The sequence below is a fragment of the Physella acuta genome, unplaced genomic scaffold (assembly GCF_028476545.2).
Source record: "Physella acuta isolate Inbredline_101_S28 unplaced genomic scaffold, ASM2847654v3 ptg001798l, whole genome shotgun sequence".
NCBI lineage: Eukaryota > Metazoa > Mollusca > Gastropoda > Physidae > Physella > Physella acuta.
The window spans coordinates 79,191-105,281 of record NW_026733308.1 but is presented as its reverse complement, the minus strand read 5'-3'; the positions used below and the strand labels follow the sequence as shown (position 1 = coordinate 105,281).

General features: G+C 38.4%; 2 protein-coding genes across 3 annotated transcripts in view; one reads left to right on the top strand and one right to left on the bottom strand.

Annotated features, from left to right (window-relative positions):
* Nucleotides 1-1,216: 1,216 nt before the first annotated feature.
* Nucleotides 1,217-6,192, bottom strand: LOC131930540 (BTB/POZ domain-containing protein 19). The gene is made up of 7 exons (XM_059287075.1): nucleotides 5,823-6,192; nucleotides 3,772-3,988; nucleotides 3,145-3,198; nucleotides 2,860-2,988; nucleotides 2,635-2,766; nucleotides 2,209-2,334; nucleotides 1,217-1,968 (listed from the first exon to the last, which is right to left on the bottom strand). The coding sequence occupies exons 1-7, from the start codon at nucleotides 5,993-5,995 to the stop codon at nucleotides 1,831-1,833; spliced, it is 969 nt and encodes a 322-aa protein (XP_059143058.1). The 5' UTR covers nucleotides 5,996-6,192; the 3' UTR covers nucleotides 1,217-1,830.
* A 158-nt stretch (nucleotides 6,193-6,350) lies between these two features.
* Nucleotides 6,351-26,091, top strand: part of LOC131930541 (aminopeptidase O) — a 44,298-nt gene continuing 24,557 nt past the window's right edge. Inside the window, exons 1-11 of one of the 2 annotated variants that reach the window (XM_059287077.1) lie at nucleotides 6,351-7,086; nucleotides 7,444-7,619; nucleotides 7,892-8,021; nucleotides 8,550-8,729; nucleotides 14,011-14,197; nucleotides 14,820-14,926; nucleotides 15,138-15,228; nucleotides 16,261-16,368; nucleotides 17,024-17,064; nucleotides 21,893-21,956; nucleotides 24,547-24,606. In XM_059287077.1, the coding sequence (XP_059143060.1) occupies nucleotides 6,521-7,086; nucleotides 7,444-7,619; nucleotides 7,892-8,021; nucleotides 8,550-8,729; nucleotides 14,011-14,197; nucleotides 14,820-14,926; nucleotides 15,138-15,228; nucleotides 16,261-16,368; nucleotides 17,024-17,064; nucleotides 21,893-21,956; nucleotides 24,547-24,606 (1,710 nt within the window). In that variant the 5' untranslated portion in view covers nucleotides 6,351-6,520. Of the gene's footprint in view, nucleotides 7,087-7,443; nucleotides 7,620-7,891; nucleotides 8,022-8,549; nucleotides 8,730-14,010; nucleotides 14,198-14,819; nucleotides 14,927-15,137; nucleotides 15,244-16,260; nucleotides 16,369-17,023; nucleotides 17,065-21,892; nucleotides 21,957-24,546; nucleotides 24,607-26,091 lie in introns of both variants that reach the window. The other variant, XM_059287076.1, reaches the window with a different exon arrangement.

Sequence of the window (26,091 nt, the reverse complement as noted above, 5' to 3'; positions counted from 1 at the left end):
CTTATACTCGCTGTTACTGCGACGTCAATATTTCATCATGTAGGCCTATAGGATTTTAATCGAACAATTACTTTACAAAATATATGTGCGTTATTTAAGTTTCGAGAGAGTGGTGGTGGTGGGGGCGCAACATTGATATCTTGCCCCGGAATGGGTCGCTACCTTTCTGGGCATGTCGATATTATGACGAGGCCTAGATTACAGCCTGGACTTAAGGGTCCCTTTTAAAAGTTCCCGGGCCTCTTGTACACAGCCCGTCCACCCCAGCGCCCTACACGAATAAATGGTAAGCAGGGCTAATAAATTCTACCCCTCTACCACCAGTTTTGTAAATAAAATAAAAAGGTAATTTACATAGTTTTAATTTCTACCTGCAATATCTAACAGCTTGCAATTATCTGTAACCTAAGCAGGCCTAGGTAACCGGATCCAGATACTTACATATACAGTGCAGAGCTTTAGCCTGTAGAGTCCCAGCTGGTGAGTCCCATATATTGGCCTAACTACTCCTCTCATGCATTACCTTGCCTTATTGCTAAAAAACCCAACAGTTGTTCTAAATAATATTAGTTAGTAAAAAAGTTTGACTTTCGGACTTGTCAGATGAAGTAGAGTTCACCTGTTTCTGTGAAATACACTTATGAGCCACCTTTCCGTATTGTTGAGTCCATTTTTTTAGAGGAGTTTACTCAGGTTTTTCAGTAACTGTTAGTGGTGTCTCCCCTGTCATAACAACCACAGGCCCATTCATGCCCCTGTCAGTCAGTGTGATAGGACAGTGTCATATTGACCTCACCTGAGGGATGCCTTGAGCTGACTGAACTCAATGAATGTATACATAATAATGCCGAATTTTTTTTTTACAAACCTACTCCAAAATTTTATCAATTTCATGGATCTCTAGATATTAGTTGATATATATCACATGTTTCAATGTAGGGCCCTATGGTATTCTTAAAATAGTCACAAATTATTATTTTTTTTTCTATTTTTACAACCAATAAGCCAACTGCAATAATGGTGTCTTCACAATACAAGCAACAGGAGCAAAATATAAAATTTAGATATTTTATTTCCCTTACTAACAATTGTTTATTAAGATCTATAGACCTAGAGTTCACTTTTTAAAATGTGTCAAAAACAGTGTATGTAAGCTATTTTATGTAAAAATAATATTAATGTTGTATCAATGATAATAAAGTACGTAATTACAATCAACCAATTCATTGTTGTGTACAATAAAAGAGTAACGTAACACAAAAATATTAGCTAAGTAGAAATGACTAGAGTTAAATGTGTGTTATGAAGCCAAATATTTGATATTTGAATGTAACTCTCCTCATTTCTTTCTGTTGCTCGTAACTTGTATCTAGTAACATAGTTTTTATTTCATTTTTTTTTCATTAAAAAACATGTCAGCAAACTTCTGATTAGCCCACTGTGTTGGCCATTTTTTAAAGCTTTTCTCAATGAACTATAAAAATGTCATAACAATAATGTACTTTTTTTTTTACAATAATTAAGTATTCATTATATACAAGTTTGTAATGAACAATAAATGTTTAAGTAAACTAAAGAAGATTTTTTATTTACATCTGTCTATAATTAAAAAACCCAGTAAATCTAATGTTTTGTATAAACAGTTATTAAAATTAAAGCTAGTTTAAAAATTTAAACATTTCTAATAACAGTAACTTACTTAAAAACAAAAATTAATTACACTTTTACAGCATGAAAATTATTTTACAAATATTTATAGCAATCTCATTATTTACACTAAGCAGCATGAGAATTGTCTGACAAATATTTATAGCAATCTCATTATTTATACTAAGCAGCATGAGAATTGTCTGACAAATATTTATGGTGATCTCGTGGGGTTGTACCACGTCTACAACAAGACAAGATGTTTTCCTTATCACCTTCTTTTAGGGCATGCACCCTCCAGGCTGAGGCAAAGTGCTCAACCTAATTAAAATAAAACAATAGAAATGTCATTCAAAAGGCAATTGAGATCAATCATAGCAGAACTATATTATGGCATTCTGTGGAAAAATCATCATATCTTCAACTGACCAACAAAGATATTTTAAAATATAACAGTTATAATAATACTGATCTTATAGCCTTAATATTCTGGGAGTGTCTATAATTAAAGATAAACCAAAAACTACAATGCTTTCAGAGTTATTGCTCTTGGATACTTACTGGAATAAAATGATCTTTTTTGTTATCCTCTTCCAGGCCTTTGAGTTCACTGGGTGTCAAAAGTGGCAGTCTTATATTTTTGACAGCATCCCTAGCCACCTCATGTAACTGTTTATTATTGACAACCTGGTAAAGATAATTAATTTTTTATCCAATTAATTAAATTGATTGTTTAATTAAACATTGATTAGTCACCCAAAAAAACAATCAATTTTAAAAAGAAAAATGTCAGCAAAAGTTTTTTTCATGAATAAAAAATTGGGAAACATAAACAATAATTATTTTATGAAATATTTCTTTAAAAAACAGAAAATAGGATTAAAAATAACCTGTTCACATGTCTCTCTAAATGTGTTTTGACACTAAACTCACTATGTACGCACACCCAGAAACTGAATTAAAGGCAAATAGTTAAAAGTATCTAACCGCACTGATCGTTGCCCATTCTTTCACAGCCTTGTACAAATCCACCTCATCCATGTTCAGTCTATTAGATCGTAAAATAGAGACCAAAGTGTCTTCACTTATTTCTTGAAAGCTTTTTGATTTAAATACTTCCTGTAAATTAATATTTGAGTTAACAATAATACTTTTTAGTAAGAAGAAAAAATGTAAACAGATAGAAGACATAGATATTATAGGTATACTTACTTCAGTGTTGTCTTCAATAAAATCCAAGGCTTTTTCTTTCAAATCATTCTGATTGTAAGTTACTGCCGCTTGCATTACATCACAGGCATTACTAACTGATAATTTATTTTCCAAGTAATCCACACAGAGCTTTTAAAAGAACATTAAAATTTAAAAGTTAAAGAACATACACATCACAGTTAAGGAGAGATATCTTAAAGTTTATCCCATAGGCTTTAATTTTACAGGTAATCTATTTAACTATTATGTCACCATTGGCCTATAATTTAAAAAAATTGTACTCACATCTCTTAAGCCATCAAGCCCATACTCCAGGGATGTGGCTAAAACATCTAATGCCTATAAAACAAAAATAGTCTTTCAATCTGGTCACAATTATAACTAGTAATCATGATAAAATTTACAGTGGCACTTTTGTATTGCAACGCAAGTTAAAGACAATTGTGTTATTGACAACAATTTGAAAACAAACATAAAATTAATTTCAAAAGGTTGCATTTAAAACTCCTCTTCTTTTCTTCTTCTTTGTTCTTATTTTTAGTGTTGAAATAGATTTATCCAACACAATTAAGTGTACATGTCAACTAGTTATGCACCGTGAAGGCCGTTGACTACGAGTTCAACCTGCTTTTCTTTTTGGTTTTGTTTACATAATCTTTGTCCAAACATGGACAAACTACAAGACAACAGTTGTTTGATTTTGAAGTTGTCTCTGCTAGATGAATGGCTGTCCACAGCTATCGAGCCTCATCTGTCCGGGGGTTTGAACTCATGACTTATGGCTTCAGCAACAATGAGCTTAACCTACCCAACCATGCTGACCTCTAAAACTCATCAATATAGCTGTAATTTACAGCAAGTATAAAATATATGTACATGCCACAAAACTTCATTTATTTAGATGATACTCACTGATTTTGGTGAAAGTGTAACACAGTTTGTATATATGTACTCCAACATAGTAAGAAATATATCAGGAGCCATATCTGACAAAACAAATGGTATTTCTTTATCACCTGCTGTTGGTTTCTCTGCAAACATTGCTTTGAAGACTGCACACCGTGCTGATAATATACATCTATGAGCATGTATTTGTTTTCTGCTAGGGCCAATGAGGAATTTTATATCACTGCAAGGAATAAAAAAAAAACACATTTTAATGAGGATGGTTTGCTTTTAGATCTATATAAACGTTAATGTTAAAAGCACATTATGTTATACACTATACACTGACTTAAAAGATCTTTGTACTCATATTTTGGTTCCATTTCTTTCCAGGGGTCATCAATAAGTTATATCACACTTTTGTTACTTTTTTTTTATCTCACCATCACCATACAGTTTTATAAAAGCCAGACCCCCACCTATAAAATAAAGCCACACTTCAGCCTACAATCCCCCTCCCCTAAAAGTTTTAAAAACCACTGATTTCTTTCTAAAATATTTTTTTAGCTCAGTCAACACAGAGTATAAAAAAATATAGTTTGATACTACATTAATAATTTATTAAGCCCTAGGCTAAATACTATTAATTAACCCTTAGAGCCTGCCAGGCTGCTAAAAAGGCTTCAACATTAGGCATATATGTCAGAAAAGCCGGTTTTCCGGCCCAATGATCTAGCGTTATATTCCTAGCGGCCGGTATACTGTTTAATTAAATATAATTAGCGGAACACTGACTAAAACTTCGCATATGTCTTTTTAGTGCAGGATTATGATTCTAAAAATAGATTTTAGGGAAAGTGAAAATGTTTACAGCCATCGACTTCAGCACATAAAGTTGGTGCAAAAGATGAAGCAAAAGACCGAAATATCAACAAAAGAAGTAGAATGACTGCATCTCAGGCAATACAACTACTTATTGATTCTGATGAAGAAGATAATATTCCTGGTCTATATTGTGATGATAGTGACGTTGATTATCTCAAACGGTTCAAAAGTTATAGGCAAAGTTGGAAGCAGATAAGTGAAAATTGGTTTGGCCCTGGGAGCTCAGGAAATGGGAGAAATTAGGCCAGGGAGGCCAGGGCTCAAAGGGTTAATCAATGGACACCAGCAAGAAAAGTCTCAAAGGTAGTTGAGAGGTCCATAAATTAATTTAAAAATCATGCACGGCGTAGTTACAATTAATATGGTTATAAAATCCTGCCTGTCTAGTTTTTTCGGACTTTACTAAAGGTTGGATGTATTTGATGTTTTTAATATTTTAGGTAACTTAATAAAAATTAAAAAAAAAAGCAAAAACAATTTGGTTTTCATGTGTAATGGCGACATAAACAATGGCATCCTGCTATTCGATAGGCCGCCATAAATTTTATTGTACACATTGTAAGCTAAAAAATGAAAAACTAGGTCATGTTGTTTAAATTTGCATTGTTATTTAAAAACTTGATCTGCAAAGTTTTGTAAACAAAAAAACTATCAAGTGGGGCTGTCAGAAATCGATCACGGAGTTCCTGTACAGCCAATCGACAATGTTTGTCTTACGAAAGTGAAACATCGGGTTATAACTTAGGCTTGATGAAAATAAATAGAAATGTAGCCTTAAACTCAACAAATTATTTTGAAGTTCTCTGGATCTGCAACTTGTATAGCATTGATTCTAAAAATATTAAATTTCTGAATTAATTTTAGGCTTAAGTTTTTAATAAAATTTTATCTTTTATTATTTTTACGGTCCTAAATCTAAAAAAGCACATTTGTATTCCATGTCAACAACATTAGTATTCAATGTCAACAACATTAGGGAAGGATTTTCCTCAACTCACTGGTGTCCATTAGGCCTACAATTGTCAATTAGTAAATTACAATTTACAAAAACAACCTGGCCCTTAAATTTAAAATTGAGAAATATTTGATAAAAGTCAGTTTCTAACATTATTTTTCAAACAATTGTAAATTAGATCTAGATCTATATACTATATAGTATATACTGGTGCAGTATGACATGTTTTGCTAAGTACCTGAATTCAGTGTTATTTATAAGTTTCTTCATCATTTTTGCATGCTCTTCAATATCAGCTGCTAACCACTCTTCTTCTCCTGATTTTGCCATTGTAGTGGAAGAAGAACGATCTCTGGATGAGTTATTTCTGTGTTTAGCTTTCGCTGACACGGATACTGACTTTTTGCTCATCTACGTAGATTTTTTAAGAAATCTCATTCAAATAAAACTAAAAGATCATAACAAATCAGTCATTAGTTCGGGGCACTGGCTTGTCACTATGGACACAAAGCTTTTTATTAAAAATGTAACTGCCTTTTTGAAAGTTAACGAATAAGATCAAAATGAAGGAACGGCGACATAACTCATTTCTTTAAATACAAATTTACAGAAATATTAAATGAATATTTTCAATTAAATGTTGATTTTTTAAAAAATATATAGATCTACTTTCTTGGAAAATAAATATTTAAATTTTAACACAAATGGATAAATAAAAAAGTGAAATTAAAGTAATATTTATCGAAACCAGATAATAATACGAAAAAGGTAAACAAAGCAGACAGCTAAAATAGATCTAACTCAAATCGAAAAGATACATAATATACATATAAAATAGGTTTTAGTATATCTAGAAGACATGAATTGCAAACATCATACGATTAAAATGTAAAAAGTAACAGCTCACAATCAAGCAACCTGCATTATTAATTTATTATGGAAGGAATTTCAAGTAAAGAGCAGAATAAACACGAGTTCGATTTGCCGTTATCTTCAAATTTTTTTGATGTGAAAGTTCAACATTTTGTTATAAATTTATCCTGCAGTTTTTCTTCACGAACCTTTAAAGGGTCACTAACAATTTTCTGTAATTTTAACAATGGAAATATTTTTTGTTCAGATAAGGAAGTTGTTAATCCTGAAATTGTTGCTCCAATAACTAACTCGAAAGGCAGTGATTTAATAGTTTTGGATTGTTTTGCATTGGATGTTGATTCCTGCATGTTGTATGATTTACACAAAAAAGATAGTCATGTCTGCACTGGCGGAACTTCTATACAGATTGCACAATGTTGCATGGAAAATTATTTGTTGAAATACGAATCATTGGAAAAATGTCCTATTGAAAGTATAAATTTTTTAGAATTTCACGTTAGTAAACACTACTTAAAAATTTGTTTACCAAATGTTTATCCTAACACTAGTGAGGTTGTTATAAAAATTAATTATAAAACATTTCATGATGGACCCTCATTAATGTGGACAAAAGATCAGAATTTAAGGTAAATAATTTTTTAATAATAGATTATTTATAGACTCTCATATCATATCAATGAATAATTTATTCCTATTCTGCTATAAACTGAAAATCCATTTCCTACATTGGTACCATATATTTTGTGCATTTTATTTTTATTTCTGAGGGTGAATTATGTGTGTTACTATTTGTTATGGTGATTTGTTGGTTTCTGTGTGTTTGAAGTCAATACAAAACAGTATTATATTACATTTTTCACTGTTGGTATCAAAGTTAGGTTTAGCCCTAGGCCTGGGGATTGGTAGAAATTTAGTGGCTGTTAAAACTTGCTGGCATAGATTTATTAATTTTTCTCTTTTAATTATCCCACTTCATTTTTCAGCCCATGTGTGCTCACCTGCGGTCACCAGTTAAACAACAGGTCACTGTTTCCTTCTCAAGACATGCCACAGGCAATGTCAACATGGCACTGCTCTATCACACTGACTGACAGGGGCATCCATGAACCTGTGGTTGTTATGACAGGGGAGACACCACCAACAGTTACTGAAAACCAGAGTAAGTAAACTCCCTTGATATAAATTTGTGGGTGTAGAATTTTTTTTACAAGGGAAGCTATTATGTCACATCTGGAATGGTGGTTTAAGTTATGTTATCAAACCTAAATTATTGCTGATCTACTCATGTTTTAATTAAGAGGTTCTTATTTAGTTATGCACTGTAGTTGAAAAAAAAACAAAGCAACTCACATATGTGGTAGCTTAAAGCTGAGATATCACAAATACCCATGACATAATAATTGTTTCAATTCTTTTGGCTTTTTCTCCTAGATGGTGATCCTGTTTTTCACTTTTCAAGCTCCTATCCAATGCCATCTTCAACATTAGCCATAGCTGTTGGTTGCTGGAAGTTTACAGACCTCACTGCTCTATGTAGCACTGAACATGAGAACACAGACAAGTACAATGCTTAAATTATTATAATTAGTTATCTAGTAGCCTGATATTAAATTGTTTTGATATATTTCTCTATTGTAAGAAATAGCAGAGAGTGTGTTTTGATAAGTGACTACTGGTATCCGAATACAATCCTTTTACAACCAAGGAATGTAAAATGGGTTTAGTGTAAATAAATATTTCTTTTGAATACAATAATGTAGCCTGTAATTCAAGTAACGATCCATTGGGCTGATGAAGTAGAGTTCATATGTTTCTTGACCTCGGCATATAAAGGGATAGTGTGGTCAGCACTATGCCCAGCTGCCTTTACTTTCCCTAACGTGAGTTAGGTACCTATCAGAGTTTGGTGGACTCAGATAGTTCCTCTATCTTTAACCAGGATTCGAACAAGAAACTATCGGGTTAGCAGTTTAGCGCTCCACTGCTAGGCCACACCGTAATTCAAGTGTATGAACTAATTTCTTCTGTACCTGTATTTCAGGTGTACCCCTTGTATGCCCTCATATGCCCTCATGTACATGTATTTCAGGTGTATGCTTTCATGCCACCTGTACTCCCCTCCAAGTTTACACACACAATTTGTCGACCAGCTCAGCAGATATTTACCTCCCTGTCTCAAGGCCCTCAAGACTGTTTTAGGCACATACCCATTGAAGCACTTGTCACTTGTCATTGTACCTGAATGTTTTGATAGTCTTGGCATGGCCTGGTAAGTTATCACACCACATTGTTGTTTCCTAACATTTTAGTATTAAAGAAAGTAAACTTGGTTTTTCGTGATTAAGATATTAACTATTACAAAGTTTTATTTTAAAGTACCACCTAAGTAATGCTCCTCTGGTAATTACCTTTTCTTTTCTAAAGCGTTGGTTTAATATAAACTTAATGCTTTTTATGTTTTTACCCCAGGTTTTGACCTTTGTTAAAAACCTTATTTTAAAAACAATTTAAGAAATTGAAATTCTCTTCCAGCTCCCAAATAATGTTCCACCTAATGTTCCTCTACTCTCTTCCAGCCCCCACCTAATGTTCCTCTACTTGTTCCAGCCCCCACCTAATGTTCCTCTGTTCCAGCCCCCACCTAATGTTCCTCTACTTGTTCCAGCCCCCACCTAATGTTCCTCTACTCTCTTCCAGCCCCCACCTAATGTTCCTCTGTTCCAGCCCCCACCTAATGTTCCTCTGTTCCAGCCCCCACCTAATGTTCCTCTACTTGTTCCAGCCCCCACCTAATGTTCCTCTACTTGTTCCAGCCCCCACCTAATGTTCCTCTGTTCCAGCCCCCACCTAATGTTCCTCTGTTCCAGCCCCCACCTAATGTTCCTCTACTCTCTTCCAGCCCCCACCTAATGTTCCTCTACTTGTTCCAGCCCCCACCTAATGTTCCTCTACTTGTTCCAGCCCCCACCTAATGTTCCTCTGTTCCAGCCCCCACCTAATGTTCCTCTGTTCCAGCCCCCACCTAATGTTCCTCTGTTCCAGCCCCCACCTAATGTTCCTCTGTTCCAGCCCCCACCTAATGTTCCTCTGTTCCAACCCCCACCTAATGTTCCTCTACTCTGTTCCAGCCCCCACCTAATGTTCCTCTACTCTCTTCCAGCCCCCACCTAATGTTCCTCTGTTCCAGCCCCCACCTAATGTTCCTCTACTCTCTTCCAACCCCCACCTAATGTTCCTCTACTCTCTTCCAACCCCCACCTAATGTTCCTCTACTTGTTCCAGCCCCCACCTAATGTTCCTCTGTTCCAGCCCCCACCTAATGTTCCTCTACTTGTTCCAGCCCCCACCTAATGTTCCTCTACTTGTTCCAGCCCCCACCTAATGTTCCTCTGTTCCAGCCCCCACCTAATGTTCCTCTACTTGTTCCAGCCCCCACCTAATGTTCCTCTACTTGTTCCAGCCCCCACCTAATGTTCCTCTGTTCCAGCCCCCACCTAATGTTCCTCTGTTCCAGCCCCCACCTAATGTTCCTCTACTCTGTTCCAGCCTCCACCTAATGTTCCTCTACTTGTTCCAGCCCCCACCTAATGTTCCTCTACTCTCTTCCAGCCCCCACCTAATGTTCCTCTACTTGTTCCAGCCCCCACCCAATGTTCCTCTACTCTCTTCCAGCCCCCACCTAATGTTCCTCTACTTGTTCCAGCCCCCACCTAATGTTCCTCTGTTCCAGCCCCCACCTAATGTTCCTCTACTTGTTCCAGCCCCCACCTAATGTTCCTCTGTTCCAGCCCCCACCTAATGTTCCTCTACTCTGTTCCAACCCCCACCTAATGTTCCTCTACTCTGTTCCAGCCCCACCTAATGTTCCTCTACTCTCTTCCAGCCCCCACCTAATGTTCCTCTACTTGTTCCAGCCCCCACCTAATGTTCCTCTGTTCCAGCCCCCACCTAATGTTCCTCTACTTGTTCCAGCCCCCACCTAATGTTCCTCTGTTCCAGCCCCCACCTAATGTTCCTCTACTCTCTTCCAGCCCCCACCTAATGTTCCTCTGTTCCAGCCCCCACCTAATGTTCCTCTACTCTCTTCCAACCCCCACCTAATGTTCCTCTGTTCCAGCCCCCACCTAATGTTCCTCTGTTCCAGCCCCCACCTAATGTTCCTCTGTTCCAGCCCCCACCTAATGTTCCTCTGTTCCAGCCCCCACCTAATGTTCCTCTCTTCCAGCCCCCACCTAATGTTCCTCTGTTCCAGCCCCCACCTAATGTTCCTCTCTTCCAGCCCCCACCTAATGTTCCTCTACTCTCTTCCAGCCCCCACCTAATGTTCCTCTACTTGTTCCAGCCCCCACCCAATGTTCCTCTACTCTCTTCCAGCCCCCACCTAATGTTCCTCTACTTGTTCCAGCCCCCACCTAATGTTCCTCTGTTCCAGCCCCCACCTAATGTTCCTCTACTTGTTCCAGCCCCCACCTAATGTTCCTCTGTTCCAGCCCCCACCTAATGTTCCTCTACTCTGTTCCAACCCCCACCTAATGTTCCTCTACTCTGTTCCAGCCCCCACCTAATGTTCCTCTACTCTCTTCCAGCCCCCACCTAATGTTCCTCTACTTGTTCCAGCCCCCACCTAATGTTCCTCTGTTCCAGCCCCCACCTAATGTTCCTCTACTTGTTCCAGCCCCCACCTAATGTTCCTCTGTTCCAGCCCCCACCTAATGTTCCTCTACTCTCTTCCAGCCCCCACCTAATGTTCCTCTGTTCCAGCCCCCACCTAATGTTCCTCTACTCTCTTCCAACCCCCACCTAATGTTCCTCTGTTCCAGCCCCCACCTAATGTTCCTCTTTTCCAGCCCCCACCTAATGTTCCTCTACTCTCTTCCAGCCCCCACCTAATGTTCCTCTGTTCCAGCCCCCACCTAATGTTCCTCTCTTCCAGCCCCCACCTAATGTTCCTCTGTTCCAGCCCCCACCTAATGTTCCTCTACTCTGTTCCAGCCCCCACCTAATGTTCCTCTCTTCCAGCCCCCACCTAATGTTCCTCTACTCTCTTCCAGCCCCCACCTAATGTTCCTCTGTTCCAGCCCCCACCTAATGTTCCTCTCTTCCAGCCCCCACCTAATGTTCCTCTACTCTCTTCCAGCCCCCACCTAATGTTCCTCTCTTCCAGCCCCCACCTAATGTTCCTCTGTTCCAGCCCCCACCTAATGTTCCTCTCTTCCAGCCCCCACCTAATGTTCCTCTGTTCCAGCCCCCACCTAATGTTCCTCTCTTCCAGCCCCCACCTAATGTTCCTCTACTCTCTTCCAGCCCCCACCTAACGTTCCTCTCTTCCAGCCCCCACCTAATGTTCCTCTGTTCCAGCCCCCACCTAATGTTCCTCTGTTCCAGCCCCCACCTAATGTTCCTCTACTCTCTTCCAGCCCCCACCTAATGTTCCACTCTTCCAGCCCCCACCTAATGTTCCTCTGTTCCAGCCCCCACCTAATGTTCCTCTCTTCCAGCCCCCACCTAATGTTCCTCTGTTCCAGCCCCCACCTAATGTTCCTCTCTTCCAGCCCCCACCTAATGTTCCTCTACTCTCTTCCAGCCCCCCCCCCCCCTAATGTTCCTCTGTTCCAGCCCCCACCTAATGTTCCTCTGTTCCAGCCCCCACCTAATGTTCCTCTACTCTCTTCCAGCCCCCACCTAATGTTCCTCTACTCTCTTCCAGCCCCCACCTAATGTTCCTCTACTCTCTTCCAGCCCCCACCTAATGTTCCTCTACTTGTTCCAGCCCCCACCTAATGTTCCTCTACTCTCTTCCAGCCCCCACCTAATGTTCCTCTACTTGTTCCAGCCCCCACCTAATGTTCCTCTACTCTCTTCCAGCCCCCACCTAATGTTCCTCTACTTGTTCCAGCCCCCACCTAATGTTCCTCTACTCTCTTCCAGCCCCCACCTAATGTTCCTCTACTCTCTTCCAGCCCCCACCTAATGTTCCTCTACTTGTTCCAGCCCCCACCTAATGTTCCTCTACTCTCTTCCAGCCCCCACCTAATGTTCCTCTACTTGTTCCAGCCCCCACCTAATGTTCCTCTGTTCCAGCCCCCACCTAATGTTCCTCTACTTGTTCCAGCCCCCACCTAATGTTCCTCTGTTCCAGCCCCCACCTAATGTTCCTCTACTTGTTCCAGCCCCCACCTAATGTTCCTCTACTTGTTCCAGCCCCCACCTAATGTTCCTCTGTTCCAGCCCCCACCTAATGTTCCTCTACTTGTTCCAGCCCCCACCTAATGTTCCTCTACTTGTTCCAGCCCCCACCTAATGTTCCTCTACTTGTTCCAGCCCCCACCTAATGTTCCTCTGTTCCAGCCCCCACCTAATGTTCCTCTACTTGTTCCAGCCCCCACCTAATGTTCCGCTGTTCCAGCCCCCACCTAATGTTCCTCTACTCTGTTCCAGCCTCCACCTAATGTTCCTCTACTTGTTCCAGCCCCCACCTAATGTTCCTCTACTCTGTTCCAGCCCCCACCTAATGTTCCTCTGTTCCAGCCCCCACCTAATGTTCCTCTGTTCCAGCCCCCACCTAATGTTCCTCTACTCTCTTCCAGCCCCCACCTAATGTTCCTCTACTCTGTTCCAACCCCCACCTAATGTTCCTCTGTTCCAGCCCCCACCTAATGTTCCTCTACTCTCTTCCAGCCCCCACCTAATGTTCCTCTCTTCCAGCCCCCACCTAATGTTCCTCTGTTCCAGCCCCCACCTAATGTTCCTCTACTCTCTTCCAGCCCCCACCTTATGTTCCTCTACTTGTTCCAGCCCCCACCTAATGTTCCTCTGTTCCAGCCCCCACCTAATGTTCCTCTGTTCCAGCCCCCACCTAATGTTCCTCTACTTGTTCCAGCCCCCACCTAATGTTCCTCTGTTCCAGCCCCCACCTAATGTTCCTCTGTTCCAGCCCCCACCTAATGTTCCTCTACTCTCTTCCAGCCCCCACCTAATGTTCCTCTACTTGTTCCAGCCCCCACCTAATGTTCCTCTGTTCCAGCCCCCACCTAATGTTCCTCTGTTCCAGCCCCCACCTAATGTTCCTCTACTCTCTTCCAGCCCCCACCTAATGTTCCTCTACTCTGTTCCAACCCCCACCTAATGTTCCTGTACTCTGTTCCAGCCCCCACCTAATGTTCCTCTACTCTCTTCCAGCCCCTACCTAATGTTCCTCTACTCTGTTCCAACCCCCACCTAATGTTCCTGTACTCTGTTCCAGCCCCCACCTAATGTTCCTCTACTCTCTTCCAGCCCCTACATAATGTTCCTCTACTCTGTTCCAGCCTCCACTTAATGTTCCTCTACTCTGTTCCAGCCTCCACCTAATGTTCCTCTACTCTGTTCCAGCCCCCACCTAATGTTCCTCTCTTCCAGCCCCCACCTAATGTTCCTCTACTCTGTTCCAGCCCCCACCTAATGTTCCTCTACTTGTTCCAGCCCCCACCTAATGTTCCTCTGTTCCAGCCCCCACCTAATGTTCCTGTACTTGTTCCAGCCCCCACCTAATGTTCCTCTACTTGTTCCAGCCCCCACCTAATGTTCCTGTCCCAGTCCCTCCTGTGTGAAGACCTCAGCATGATGTACCGAGTGTCCCATGAACTTTGTCACACGTGGTTTGGTATCCTGACAGGGAGTCGCTGCTGGACAGAGGAGTGGCTGACTGAAGGGGTTTGCTGTTACCTAGAGTTCATTGTTCATGCTATGGCCATGCAGGTAAAGCTACATTTATCATTCAATCATATTGACTCACACATTGCTTTCATATGAACACATCAATATGATATCTGTGTCTTAAATGTTTTTAAATAGTTTTTGCCTTGGTCGTCATGCTATTTACAATTTTTAAAGATGATTGTGTCTTTTTGCCTTGTACTCCTATTGGAAAGTCTTCTGTATATAATACTGTAGAGTATGAACTTATTTTTTAATTTGTTAGTTAAATCATCACACATAACTGATGGATAACCAATAAATGTCAAACTCTTATTATTGTAAAGTAAAAAAAGAGGTGGAATTGATCCTCCATAGGGCAAATAAAGTAGATGATGACATAATTGTACTAGCCCTCCCTCCACCCTCAAAACAAATTTACTGCCACAAGATTCTCTCCCTTCTCCCCCCCCTCATCCAACAAAATAGAATTCATATAGAAAGTATATGCTTCAACCAGTGTCTGCCCTCTTCCCTACCCCCCCATAAAATTCCATGTGTCCACATCTAAAGTGTATCTGTAACTGTCTTTACATAAACTGTTTTTAAAAATAGATATTCATTAAATTATTTAAACAAGATTTAAACATTTAAATGAGATTTTTAAAAAAATATATATTTTGAGTGGGGAGAACAAGAGGCAAAAGTAAGAGCTGAGCTGAGGGCCTTGATCAAGTACAGGTTGTTGAAGGCAGAGATGAGTAACACACCTGAACATCTACAAACACTGAGGTAACACTCATTTCATGGTTGATAAGTATCAAGGGAGGAATTTGATTTGTTTTGTAGCTGTGCATTTTGTTCGATGTGTGGTTTTTTAATTTTTAATTTTTTATGAAGTACATTTTTGGCTGTGACCAGGCACATTGTGTGTGAAGCAACCTATTTCAGGTATTCTTTTATCTGAGATTGAGTTTAAAATGGTTGATTGTTTGTTACACAGACCCAACGAGAGCAACACAGGGATACATTCGGAAGTGACTGATGATGCGTTTGTAAAAAATGGTTTGGATCCAGAGAAAAATGTTATGCAGGTTCATTATTTAAAGGTTAATTACTTTTTAAAATTAAAATTAGCTTTATTTATTAGGATTAAAAATGAGGTATTAATTTTGGTTAATCCATATAACTTTCATGAACCATAATCCATGTATTGTGTTTTTACATTTGATATTTCTGAGTTCTTTCCCCTTGCTACATGCCCATTATATACATTCACATATAGGTGCCTAGGAGTTTTCACCTCATTGAGTTGGAAAAACTTAGTTTTGCAATCTTTTCCGTCTGTTTGTCTCTCTGTGTGTACGTGAACATGATCACTTAAGTACCATTTTAGTTATTTTGATGAAATTTCATATATTAGTATTCTATCAAATTTGTAGTTTTCTTTCAACTTTGCATTGATTTTTGGCAACTTGAATTGACACATATTCTTCTTTCTGTTTTTTAAAAGTTAGGTAGACAAAATTTCATATTTAAATAACAGATCTTATCCTCTGTGTTCAAACATATTTTGAGTTATTTCCACTGACTGGAAGTAGTACTTTTTGCTATTCCGATTTCTCCTAAAGACATAAGGATTTATGTCATGGGGAAAACTTACGAGTGAAATTTTCAACACTTTTAATGGACTAATTTCTTACTTTTCAAAATATAGTGAAATAAAATGCTACTTAATTAGATGAGTAATTAACTTTTAAAAAAGTTAATCAAGGTTTATAAAGTACACATTTTCTGCACTATTATACACACATTGTTTGCTGTTTATTTTGTGTGTAATTATTTTTTCTGTGCAATTCTTTTCTATTAAAAAATGTAAATATTTAAAAATTGATTAAAAACATGTCTATATCCAGATTGAGTTGCCATCCCCCTTAAAGTTACTGTTATATACAAATATTTAAGAAAATTTAGGGGAGATCACTCCTACTTTATTAATTTTTTTTCCTCAAAACTGAAATTATTAAATACCAATGTTAAAGAAAAAAAAACCTTAGTCATTTTATTTTACCCATTTAAAGTTTTTCCTGAAAATTGACAAAATTGTCGTACGTAAATTTTTTCAGGGATTTTTCTTGCTCTCTCACTTGGAACACATTGCTGGCAAAGATTTATTTCTCCACACCATAAAAACGTTTATCAATCAACAACTGGGTCAGCTGTTTACATCACAGGTAACTCGGTTGTCATGGTAACCACATGTTTATGTCTGCCTTTTCCTTGGGGTTTTTACTACGCCAGAACAATTTGTTTTATTTTTGTCACATTTGTAAAATGAAACTTTTAGAAGTTTCAGCATAACATTCAGGGTAGCTGTTTCATTGTATTGTTCTTTAAAATTTCTACTTAAATAATTGATCAATTTTAAATTTTTTTTTTCTTTTTGAGCTAGATCCACTCATGGTTTTGTCATATTCATAATTCGTCCATCTGAAAAGTTTTACATTTCTTAATCAGCGACTTTCATCATTTTGTCACTTTTTTAGCCACTCTCGTCACTTGTCACCTCCCTTATGTCCCACAACTAGATCTACCAATGACCCCATCCTTTCATGAATAATTATTTTATTTAACCCTTTACTTATCAACATATGAGATTAAAATCAGGAACTATAATTAAGAGAAACTGAATTATTTTTAAACTAACATTTTCAAGAAATCTGGCCAACAAAATAAACAATCTGTTATTCTGTAATGCCCAATTTGAAAAAAAATTCTATTCCAGACAAGATACAAAATCTATTCACATTAACTGATGACAAGTACATTTAGTCTAAGAAATCCCAAATTATATAAATCATTAATTAAATGTTTTTGTTTATTGTTTAGGAGTTGCTGCAGTTTATTTTTGATGAATGTCCCAAGTTGAGGTCAGTGATGTGTTGTTTTTTAGTGGGTGTGAATTTGTATGTTGATTTATCTATTGCATCTAGATGTATCTATTGTATGTTGCTGTCTCTATTGTATGTTAGTGTATCTATTGTATGTTAGTGTATCTATTGTATTTGGGTGTATGTATTGTATGTTGGTACATCTATTGTATGCATGTGTATCTTTTGTATGTGTGTGTATCTATTGTATGTTAGTGTATCTATTGTATGTGTGTTTGAATCTGTTGTATGTGGGTGTATCTATTGTATGTGGGTGTATCTGTAGTATATAGGTGTATACATTGTATGTGTATCTATTGCATATTAGTGTATCTATTGTATGTTGGTGTATCTAGTGTGTTGGTATAACTAATGTGTTTGTGTATGTATGTTAGTGTATATATAGTATGTTCATGTATCTATTATATGTATGTGTATTTATTTTATGTGTATCTATTGCATGTGTATCTATTGCATTTGTATGTATCTGCTGTATGTGTGTATATCTATTATATTTTGGTGTATCTATTGTATGTGGTGTATCTATTGTATGGGTATCTATTGCATATTAGTGTATCTATTGTATGTGTGTGTATCTATTGTATTTGCATCTATTGTATGTGTGTGTGTATCTATTGTATGTGGTTGTATCTATTGTATGTTGGTGTATCTATTATATCTGTGTGTATCTATTGTATTTTGGTATATCTATTGTATGTGTGTGCATCTATTGTATGTGGCTGTATCTATTGAACGTGTATCTATTACATGTGTATCTATTGCATTTGTAACTATTGCATTTGTATCTATTGTATGTGTGTGTATCTATTGTATGTATGTATCTATTTCATGTGTATCTATTGCATTTGTATGTATCTATGTGTGTGCATCTATTTCATGTGTATCTATTGCATGTGTGTGTATCTGTTGTATGTTGGTGTATCTATTGTATGATGGTGTATCTGTTGTATTTTTTTGTATCTATTGTATGTTAGTGTATCTATTGCCTGCGTATCTATTGCATTTGAATGTATCTATTAAATGAAGTTTCTCTGATTTGTGCCTAACCTTTACCCTTGAGAATCCTGCCCCCCCCCCACCCATCCTCACAAAAGAGACATTACACGTCACTAAGTCATATATCCTCTTGTGTCCTTCAAACGAGAGTTCTACCGTAAATTGCTGTAAACTTCTTTACACGCTGGACTTTGCAGTTGGCCACCTGCTAAATCTTTTATGTCCACTTTTTGAAAACATCGAGTTACCCTTATAAGCATTCTTAATTAATTACTAATTACAGTAGTATACTAATTTTTTTTGTAAAAGTCACACATTAAAAACATTTCTAAATAGTAAATTGTCGAAAATTCTAACTTAGTTAAAACATAAAATTTTTAAAAGTCGATTTCCTCAAAATCAATCCGAAGTGACGTAGCAGGTTTAGCAAGTGGCCTCCTGAATTAAACCTCTGAAAAACACATTTGTAAAAAATACTGAACAAAAAACTAACCAATAACCTTATAGTCTATCCTAATTGACCTTCGCCTGCTAGAAGGTTCCATCGGATCGCTATTCTAACTATCGAGTGGCAATTAATTCCAATAAAAATCAACAACCAATTAAGATTCGGGATATTTTTTTTCGCTGCTCATCTTCTTGATGCCAGAACAACGACTAGAGACCAAAAAAACATAACAAAAACTATAACCAAAATCAATATACGAGTCAAAACAATTGAGGTTGTATCTCTCAGTTCTTAAAGTGTTCGTGTACAATTTCAAGTTTTATTTCTCCCTCTTCCCGCAACACTATCAGAATGATCGATATTTCATCCTAACAGTACCCAATCTGAAAAAAAAGTTGTCTTTGGTGAAAAGTTCATTAACGATATCTCAAGATTTGTTAACCTTAAACCTCACTTGCTCGGGTTTCATCTGTTTAAATATAAAACCCCACTGCCCTGTACTTTAAAATAGATTGTAAAAAGAAATTAAGAAAAAAAAAAAAACGTGGGCTATTATTAGAATTTAACACCCTCCCCCACCCAGCTTTATGAAGCTGTTGGGTTCAACTAATAGACGGGAGTTTTCCAAACTTGCTGAGCCAAGAGAAAACGTTCTCCAATCTTTCCATTATTTACTCGAATTTGACGTCTGCTTTACAAGCACGTGCACCCAGGGGAGGTCTGTCCAACATTCGATGCCAGACGTCTAGGATGGTCTCAGAGATCCAGACGCGCAGGGTCAGATCCGTATCACATCCGGTCAACAATGATCATCAGCATTAGGAGACAGCCATAAATAACATACTTACTAATATACTAATGGTTCTTTGAATACAATCGTGAGAAATTTTTAGTCACATACACGTTAATTATTTGGTGTGTGTATTACAGTGGTGTGTGGTAGGCGTTTATTCAAGTGTGGTGTATGTATATATATATACTAGCTGCATCCCGTGCTCCGCCACGGTAAATCTTTTTTAAATGTACCAACTTGGGAATAGAACAAAACTAAACACAACACAAACGAACGCAAAAAAAAAAAACAAACGAAAAAACAAAACACAACACTCATAACATAAACACATCTTAAATGCAATCATAAAGGCATATTGCTCACAGTCTAGCCCGTAGCGCCAAATCGCGCCCTTTCCGAGCGCCGGCGGACGCGTCTGACACAGTTAATGTTAATGAGGCGTAGCGACCCTTCCCGGCGCCCGGGGACAAACTTTCGATTTGCTACCCCCCCCCCCTCAAACTTTCAATTTCCACCCCACTCCCTTAAACTTTAGCTTTGCACCCCAAATCCCCCCCCCCCCCCCCCCCCCGCAAATTTTCAATTTGTTTTTCCAACCCATTTTTGCGCCCCCTAAGGTCGGCGCCAGAGGACATATGCCCCCCCCCCCCTCCTTGCAACCCCTCTGCCATAAAACCCCTAGCTTATCCGCAAACCGAAAGATAGAATAATAATTAGTAAATAATACGTTCAGTGTATAAAATAAATTAAAGGCATTATTTAGAATATCCGTGTTTTACAGACCATAATGCACATTATAAATTCATGCATTTTTTTCAGTACTTTTTAAAATTTAGAATAAAGTTTCATGACTAAAACCATTGCGCACCTAATGAACGTGATAATTAAAATAATAATGGAGAATAGTTTATTAAAAATTATAATTAGTAAACAGTACATTCAGTGAATAAAATAAATAAAACATAGCCTTTTAACAATCAATACTAATTATAATATTCCAACAATAATGTACTCTTACACATCTGCATAATTGGCATTCACATTTTGCTAATTATATTATTCCAACAATTATTCCGTCTTGCAGATTTTGCATTCACATTTTTAGCGTGAGTTTAATTTATTTTTAAAATACCTCCCTTGGCAAAATTACTAAACAGTTTAATTAGATTTTTCTAACCTACAGTTATTATGTTATTAAAATGTATCCACTTTTTCTAGGAATATTAACGAAAACTATATTTGACATTGATCCTTTTAATATGTTTTAGCAATGTGCGTGTATTTAATATTCTCTTTACGTTATGCAAAATTGTACAAACAGTGGAAATTATAAAATAGCTGTATGCCGCTATATAAACAAACCCTACTCAAATGCTTATAATAAGATACTGCGGTGCACTGAAAAGCACAGCATGGTGCGAATGTTTACTTTTATGGTTCCAAAAGCTATAGCGATGACAGAAGGAAGGAAGGACTGACACACGCTCAGCCCGCTTATATTATAGATATATATATATATATATATATATATATATATATATATATATATATATATATATATATATACAGAGAGAGAGAGAGAGAGAGAGAGAGAGACTTAACACTCCCCCACCCAAAAAAAAAATTAATTCAAAGCTAAGCTAGATCCGCCTATGGTTAATGTATATTGTGTTAACATTCAACAAGACAGTAGAGATTCACGAGCCTGTTAAAAGTTCACCATTACTAGCTGTAAAGTAAATATCATAATAGTATGGACTTTTGCCGTTAACAATTGGATGGCAAGCGTTTAAAAAAATGTAGTTATTAATTCTCCCTCTTTTCTCTCCCGCCTTCTCCCCACCTCACCAGTTCTTCTACCCTGGATCTTCCAACCTTCCGGGCTAGTCGCTAACTGGACAATCACTTAAAAAATGCACTAATAGGGTGGGCCGCAGGGCGTGTTCGGGAACTTTTTTTTTGTCGTTCTAGAATCGCTACCCCAACCCTGGTCCTAGCCGTACTCCTGACCATATCCCTAATCCTAACCTTCAATATTGGTATCCTATCCCTGGCGCTAATACTACTGATTCTAACCATAATTATGGCCCTACCCTTAACAGACACTAACTCAGCCTAACCCTATCCCTTTAAATCCTAACTCTAACTTACCCTATCCCTCGCCCTTCACTTGAACCTCTAACACTACTGACCCTACAACCCGAACCTGGCCCTACCATTAAAATCTGAACACTAGCTGACTCTCAACCTAACCATATCCCTTAAAATCCTAACACTAACTAACACTAATCATGACCTTATCTCTGGCCCCACCCTTAAATTTCCAATACTATAATGCCATTACCCCCCCCCACTACTAACATAGATGCCATTCCCCCCCTATTACTAACAGATGCCATTCCCCCCCCCCAATACTAACAGATGCCATTCCCCCAATACTAACAGATGCTTATCCCCCCCTCCCCCCATTACACCAATTTGTCGTTTGTGTGTGAACCAAGCAGTTTTCTTCCTGAATGTTTTAGCCTGTATCTACTTTCACTTTCACTTTGTTCGTATGACACCCCCAGGTTAGCGGGGCTGACCGTTGACCAGACGTGCAGGGATTGGCTGGACTGTCCAGGTATGCCAGAGGTGAGAAGTTGTTTTAGGCCATCATCATATTTACCCCCCCCCCCTTATTTGTTGGTCATAAAGTGATTTATTTTAAAAGGTTCGCAGGGGTCAACGTGGTCGAGTCGGTAAAGCTCATGTTTGCTAAACCGAAAAGCCTCGAGTTCGAGGCTCGTTAGCTGGGGACAGCCACTCTTCTAGGAGAGACTATTCCAAAATCAAACAACTGCTGCCTGGTAATTTGTTCTTGTTTGGACAAAAGCAATGGAAGCAAATCCAAAAAGAAAAGCAGCTGAAATCGGATTCATTGGCCTCAATAGCGCATAACCAGTTGACACGTATACTTAATTGTGTTGGAGGGGATCCCTTCCAGCACTTAAATTAAGGACGCAGAAGAAGGTTCGCTAGACCCCCCCCCCCCCCTCGATTATTTACCTCCAACGTTTTGGGTGCTACCCATTAGCTGTTTAAATAATTCACCCCACACCGAAGAGTGAGGGTATCAAGCAGTGCATATCTATTTTTAAAATTCATTTTTTACAGCCTGCAGTTTAACTTTTTAACGGTTTCAAATTACGTTTTATAGTTTGAAATTTATGCCAACAGCCGGTTTTTATTGATTATAATTTAATAATCGCGAGAACGCATCTAACAAGGCTTGAAGTGCCTGCAACCTTTGACCTTTAAAACATTTTAAACTGTCTGACCTGCTAGCATCAGGTTCGATTTGCCGAATTGTCGAAACAATAAAAACTGTTACCGATTTTAAAGTTCGTATTTTTTTAAAAGTAAAAAAGTGAATTTCCCTTTTCGAACCTGACGGTCCATGGCGCAAGTAAATTTCACCTGTTTTTGTGACCTCGGCATATGAAGGGATAGTGGGGTTATCAGCACTATGCCCAGACGCATTTACTTTCCCTAACGCGGGTTAGGTACACATTAGAGCTGGGTGGACGCAGGATTCGGACTCGAGACTTTCGGGTTAACAGTCTCATAACGCTCGTTTTTAGTTAAATTAATTTTGCACTATTAAAACAAACAAAACAATAAAACGTTTAGGTATATCAATACGAATACGAAAAAATGTATTCCCTTGCATGCACAAAAAGATGAATTACCCCCCCCCCCCCCTTCCCCCATAAAAAAACAACAACAATTAAACAAACAAAAACAACGGTAACAAAGATACACGTAAAAGTTCACACCCTAATTTAATTACGATTATTTTCCTGTCGACTGTGATACATCTCACAATACAAAATGTAATCAACCAACACAAACAGTACGAAAACTGAATTTTGAAAGCGCCAACAAAACACGGTATCTATTATCAAGATTCCCAGGCCAATCGTGGTAGCGTGTTCTTGTACGCCCGCGTCGTATCTGAGCCATTGGTTCACTAGACCAACATTTCCATCAGTCTACTACGGCACTTAGCGACAGATATAGCCCGGCACTTCACCTATATCTATTTGTACCAGACACCGCCATTAAACATCGACGATTAGAAAATATATCGGGGGATATTGATTTCATCTTGAACCTTTAGTTGGTGTTATATTATATTTTTTTTACGCGGGCGTTAGTCGTATTTACCCCGCGTGGGATTATGGGGTATTTATATGTCGTGATTGTCCACGCCATTGATTGGTTAATTTAGCACCGGTCAGCTGAAGAAGTCACGTGCTATTTAAAAAAAAAAAAGGTTTGCTGATGCGTATTTAGCGTTAGTTAGTCGGCGACTGAAATCGTTCAAGGGCAGCCACTCACGTTCTTTGTCTGTGGTCACATGACTTGACTGCTAAACTCGCTTTGTGATGGCAGTTTGAGGGGGTGGGGGTGGTTGGGTCGTGTCCGTGGGGTATTTTCTACACCAGCTCCGACGATTGACTGTTCCAGTAGGATGTGTTGGTAGTTGCTCTGGTAAAGGAAATGGCTCATATTCACAAATAGGGTCCTCACTTATCTTAACCCTTAGCCCTCATGTCAGGGTCGTCTGTTAATGACATCACAGTTGTAGTGGGGAGAGGGCTCTGTAATTATGCGAAAAATGTGTGATGAAAGGAAGGGTGGGGGGTGTTGAAATATTTGGACGTCACACTTTTGCATTAAAAAATGTTAGAAACTGAATTTTAGCCGATATTTTGCGTTATAGAACACTGTTTTAATAAATTGTAATAGAAACTGATTAAAATACTCTATGTTGACCAAGCTCAGTCAAAATTTTAGAAAAAGAAATCGATGTTAAAAAAAAAATTCAACTGCAATTACGGGGGGGGGGGGGGTGTTGTAGGCTGAGATATGACGTCATTTTAGAGGGGGGGTCTGGCTTTTTGTGACGATGTGTGACGGAGGGGGGGGGGGGGGGAAGGTAAAAATCGTCAAAAAAAGCGTGGTGTCATTCATGTATTACTCTTTAGTTAACAATCAGCAACACCACGCCACTCTTTGATAGCTAGCAAAAATACTAACAAGGATTATGCGTATGCTAGTGTATTTATATATGCTGGGGCAAGAGAAGAATATGATCTTGTATGTCTTGTTGTCACCCCCTCCTTAAAAAAACAATTGTTTAATATATTTTTTTCCTCTTTTTGAAATTTTTTTATAGGCTTTGTCAAACTTTTCTGTGAATGAAAGCAACAATTTGATACAACAGGTTTATGGCCAGGTACGTGGTTTTTTTTTTACAATCTTGCCTGTTTGGACAATTAAAACTGGCGTTTTAATTTTTTCTTGTTCTGTACATTTGAATAAAACTTTCTGTTTCGAATCGCGTACTTAGTCTGATGTGGCGATTTTGTCTATGGCGAATTTCCATCGACGAATTCGCTTTGGCGATATTTGTATTTATAACTCCTGTGATATCCATTGTGTTTGTTTTGATGCTCTTTTTTTTTCTCCATGTATTGTTTAGAAGAACGGGTTTTTGTGTGCAGTTTTTTTTTTCAATGTAGTTATCCTTGGTGTAACTCGGTTTGAACTATTTACGGATAATTTTTTTTTGTGTTGCTGAAAAATGTGCTAGGTTTTTTTTTTACCTATCTAAAGAGTGAGGGGTTGTTAGTTTGATACAGCCATTAGTGTATATGTCATCAGCGCTGGTCAATTGGATATCAAGAGTTGTGACTGACGTGACGTTAACATGTGTGACCTTGACGTCACACAAACAGTATCACTGTGACGATTGTGACGTCTACAAGACGTAGAAGCGTGACTGTGACGTCACGCACAGAGGCGTGTCTGTTTTAGCGTGTCGCTAACGTCAACTCTTGCCTAATCTGTATCTCCTCCCACCCCGCCTCCACACACTCTGACTTGTGTAACACACCTATCACATTACACACGACATTCACCTCCGACCAGCTAATGGTGTATTCCAAGAAAATTCTCCGAGTTGCTAATAACGTATTCAACGAAAAATTCTCCGAGGAGCTTATAATTGGATAATAATATATTAAAATAAAATCCTTCAAGTAGTTAATAATATATTCAAATAAAATTGTCGTCCCATTATCTGAATTTAAAATTTCACGTGAAATGCTGTCGGCGGGCGATGCGTTTGACTTCGGCACTGGCTCGGGTAGGTCCCTGACAGTTGCAGGAAACGGATATCTCCGAGCCTGCACTCGGAGTGTTGCAAGTGCGTCGAATCGATGAACTAATTTACCGCTGCATCAGGGAAAGGAAAGGGACATAAACCAGCACTGGAAGCGGTGCAGGAGTTGTGTGGTTTTCAAGGTCTTTGAGTAAATTGACGCCTGCTGGAGTGGAATCAGATGCCGGAAACCCCCCCTCCCCCCACCATCGTGGGACTTGTCGTGTCCCCGCCGCCAGGGAAATCTCTTGTCACGTGACTAGGAGTGTCTGCTAGTGAAAGCTTAAACAACGGACAGGCTTATTCCACCCCGCCCCCTTTTCTCATGCTACAAAATTAAACTGTTTTAAAAAACGTGAAAAAAATATCTTTTGTTGTCTTTTGGTCACACGAAAACTTCTGTAAACGATGTTTGATTTTTACTTTCTAATTTATAGAGTATATTGTAATCCCGCGCAAAAAATGATACTTTGATAGTTTTCGCTGTTTTACACCTTCTTAGTTTATCGTATAAGGAATATAAAGAATGTATTGTAATCGTGAGAAATTTCCGGAGAC

What these genes read in the sequence shown, in the direction of transcription:
- LOC131930540 (XM_059287075.1), bottom strand. Translation starts at nt 5,995, where the DNA reads ATGAGCAAAAAGTCAGTATCCGTGTCAGCGAAAGCTAAACACAGAAAT. An exon ending in TTACACTTTCACCAAAATCA is followed by an intron (nt 3,199 to 3,771) that starts GTGAGTATCATC and finishes TTTGTTTTATAG; the next exon opens with GCATTAGATGTTTTAGCCAC. An exon ending in AAAAAGATCATTTTATTCCA is followed by an intron (nt 1,969 to 2,208) that starts GTAAGTATCCAA and finishes TATTTTAATTAG; the next exon opens with GTTGAGCACTTTGCCTCAGC.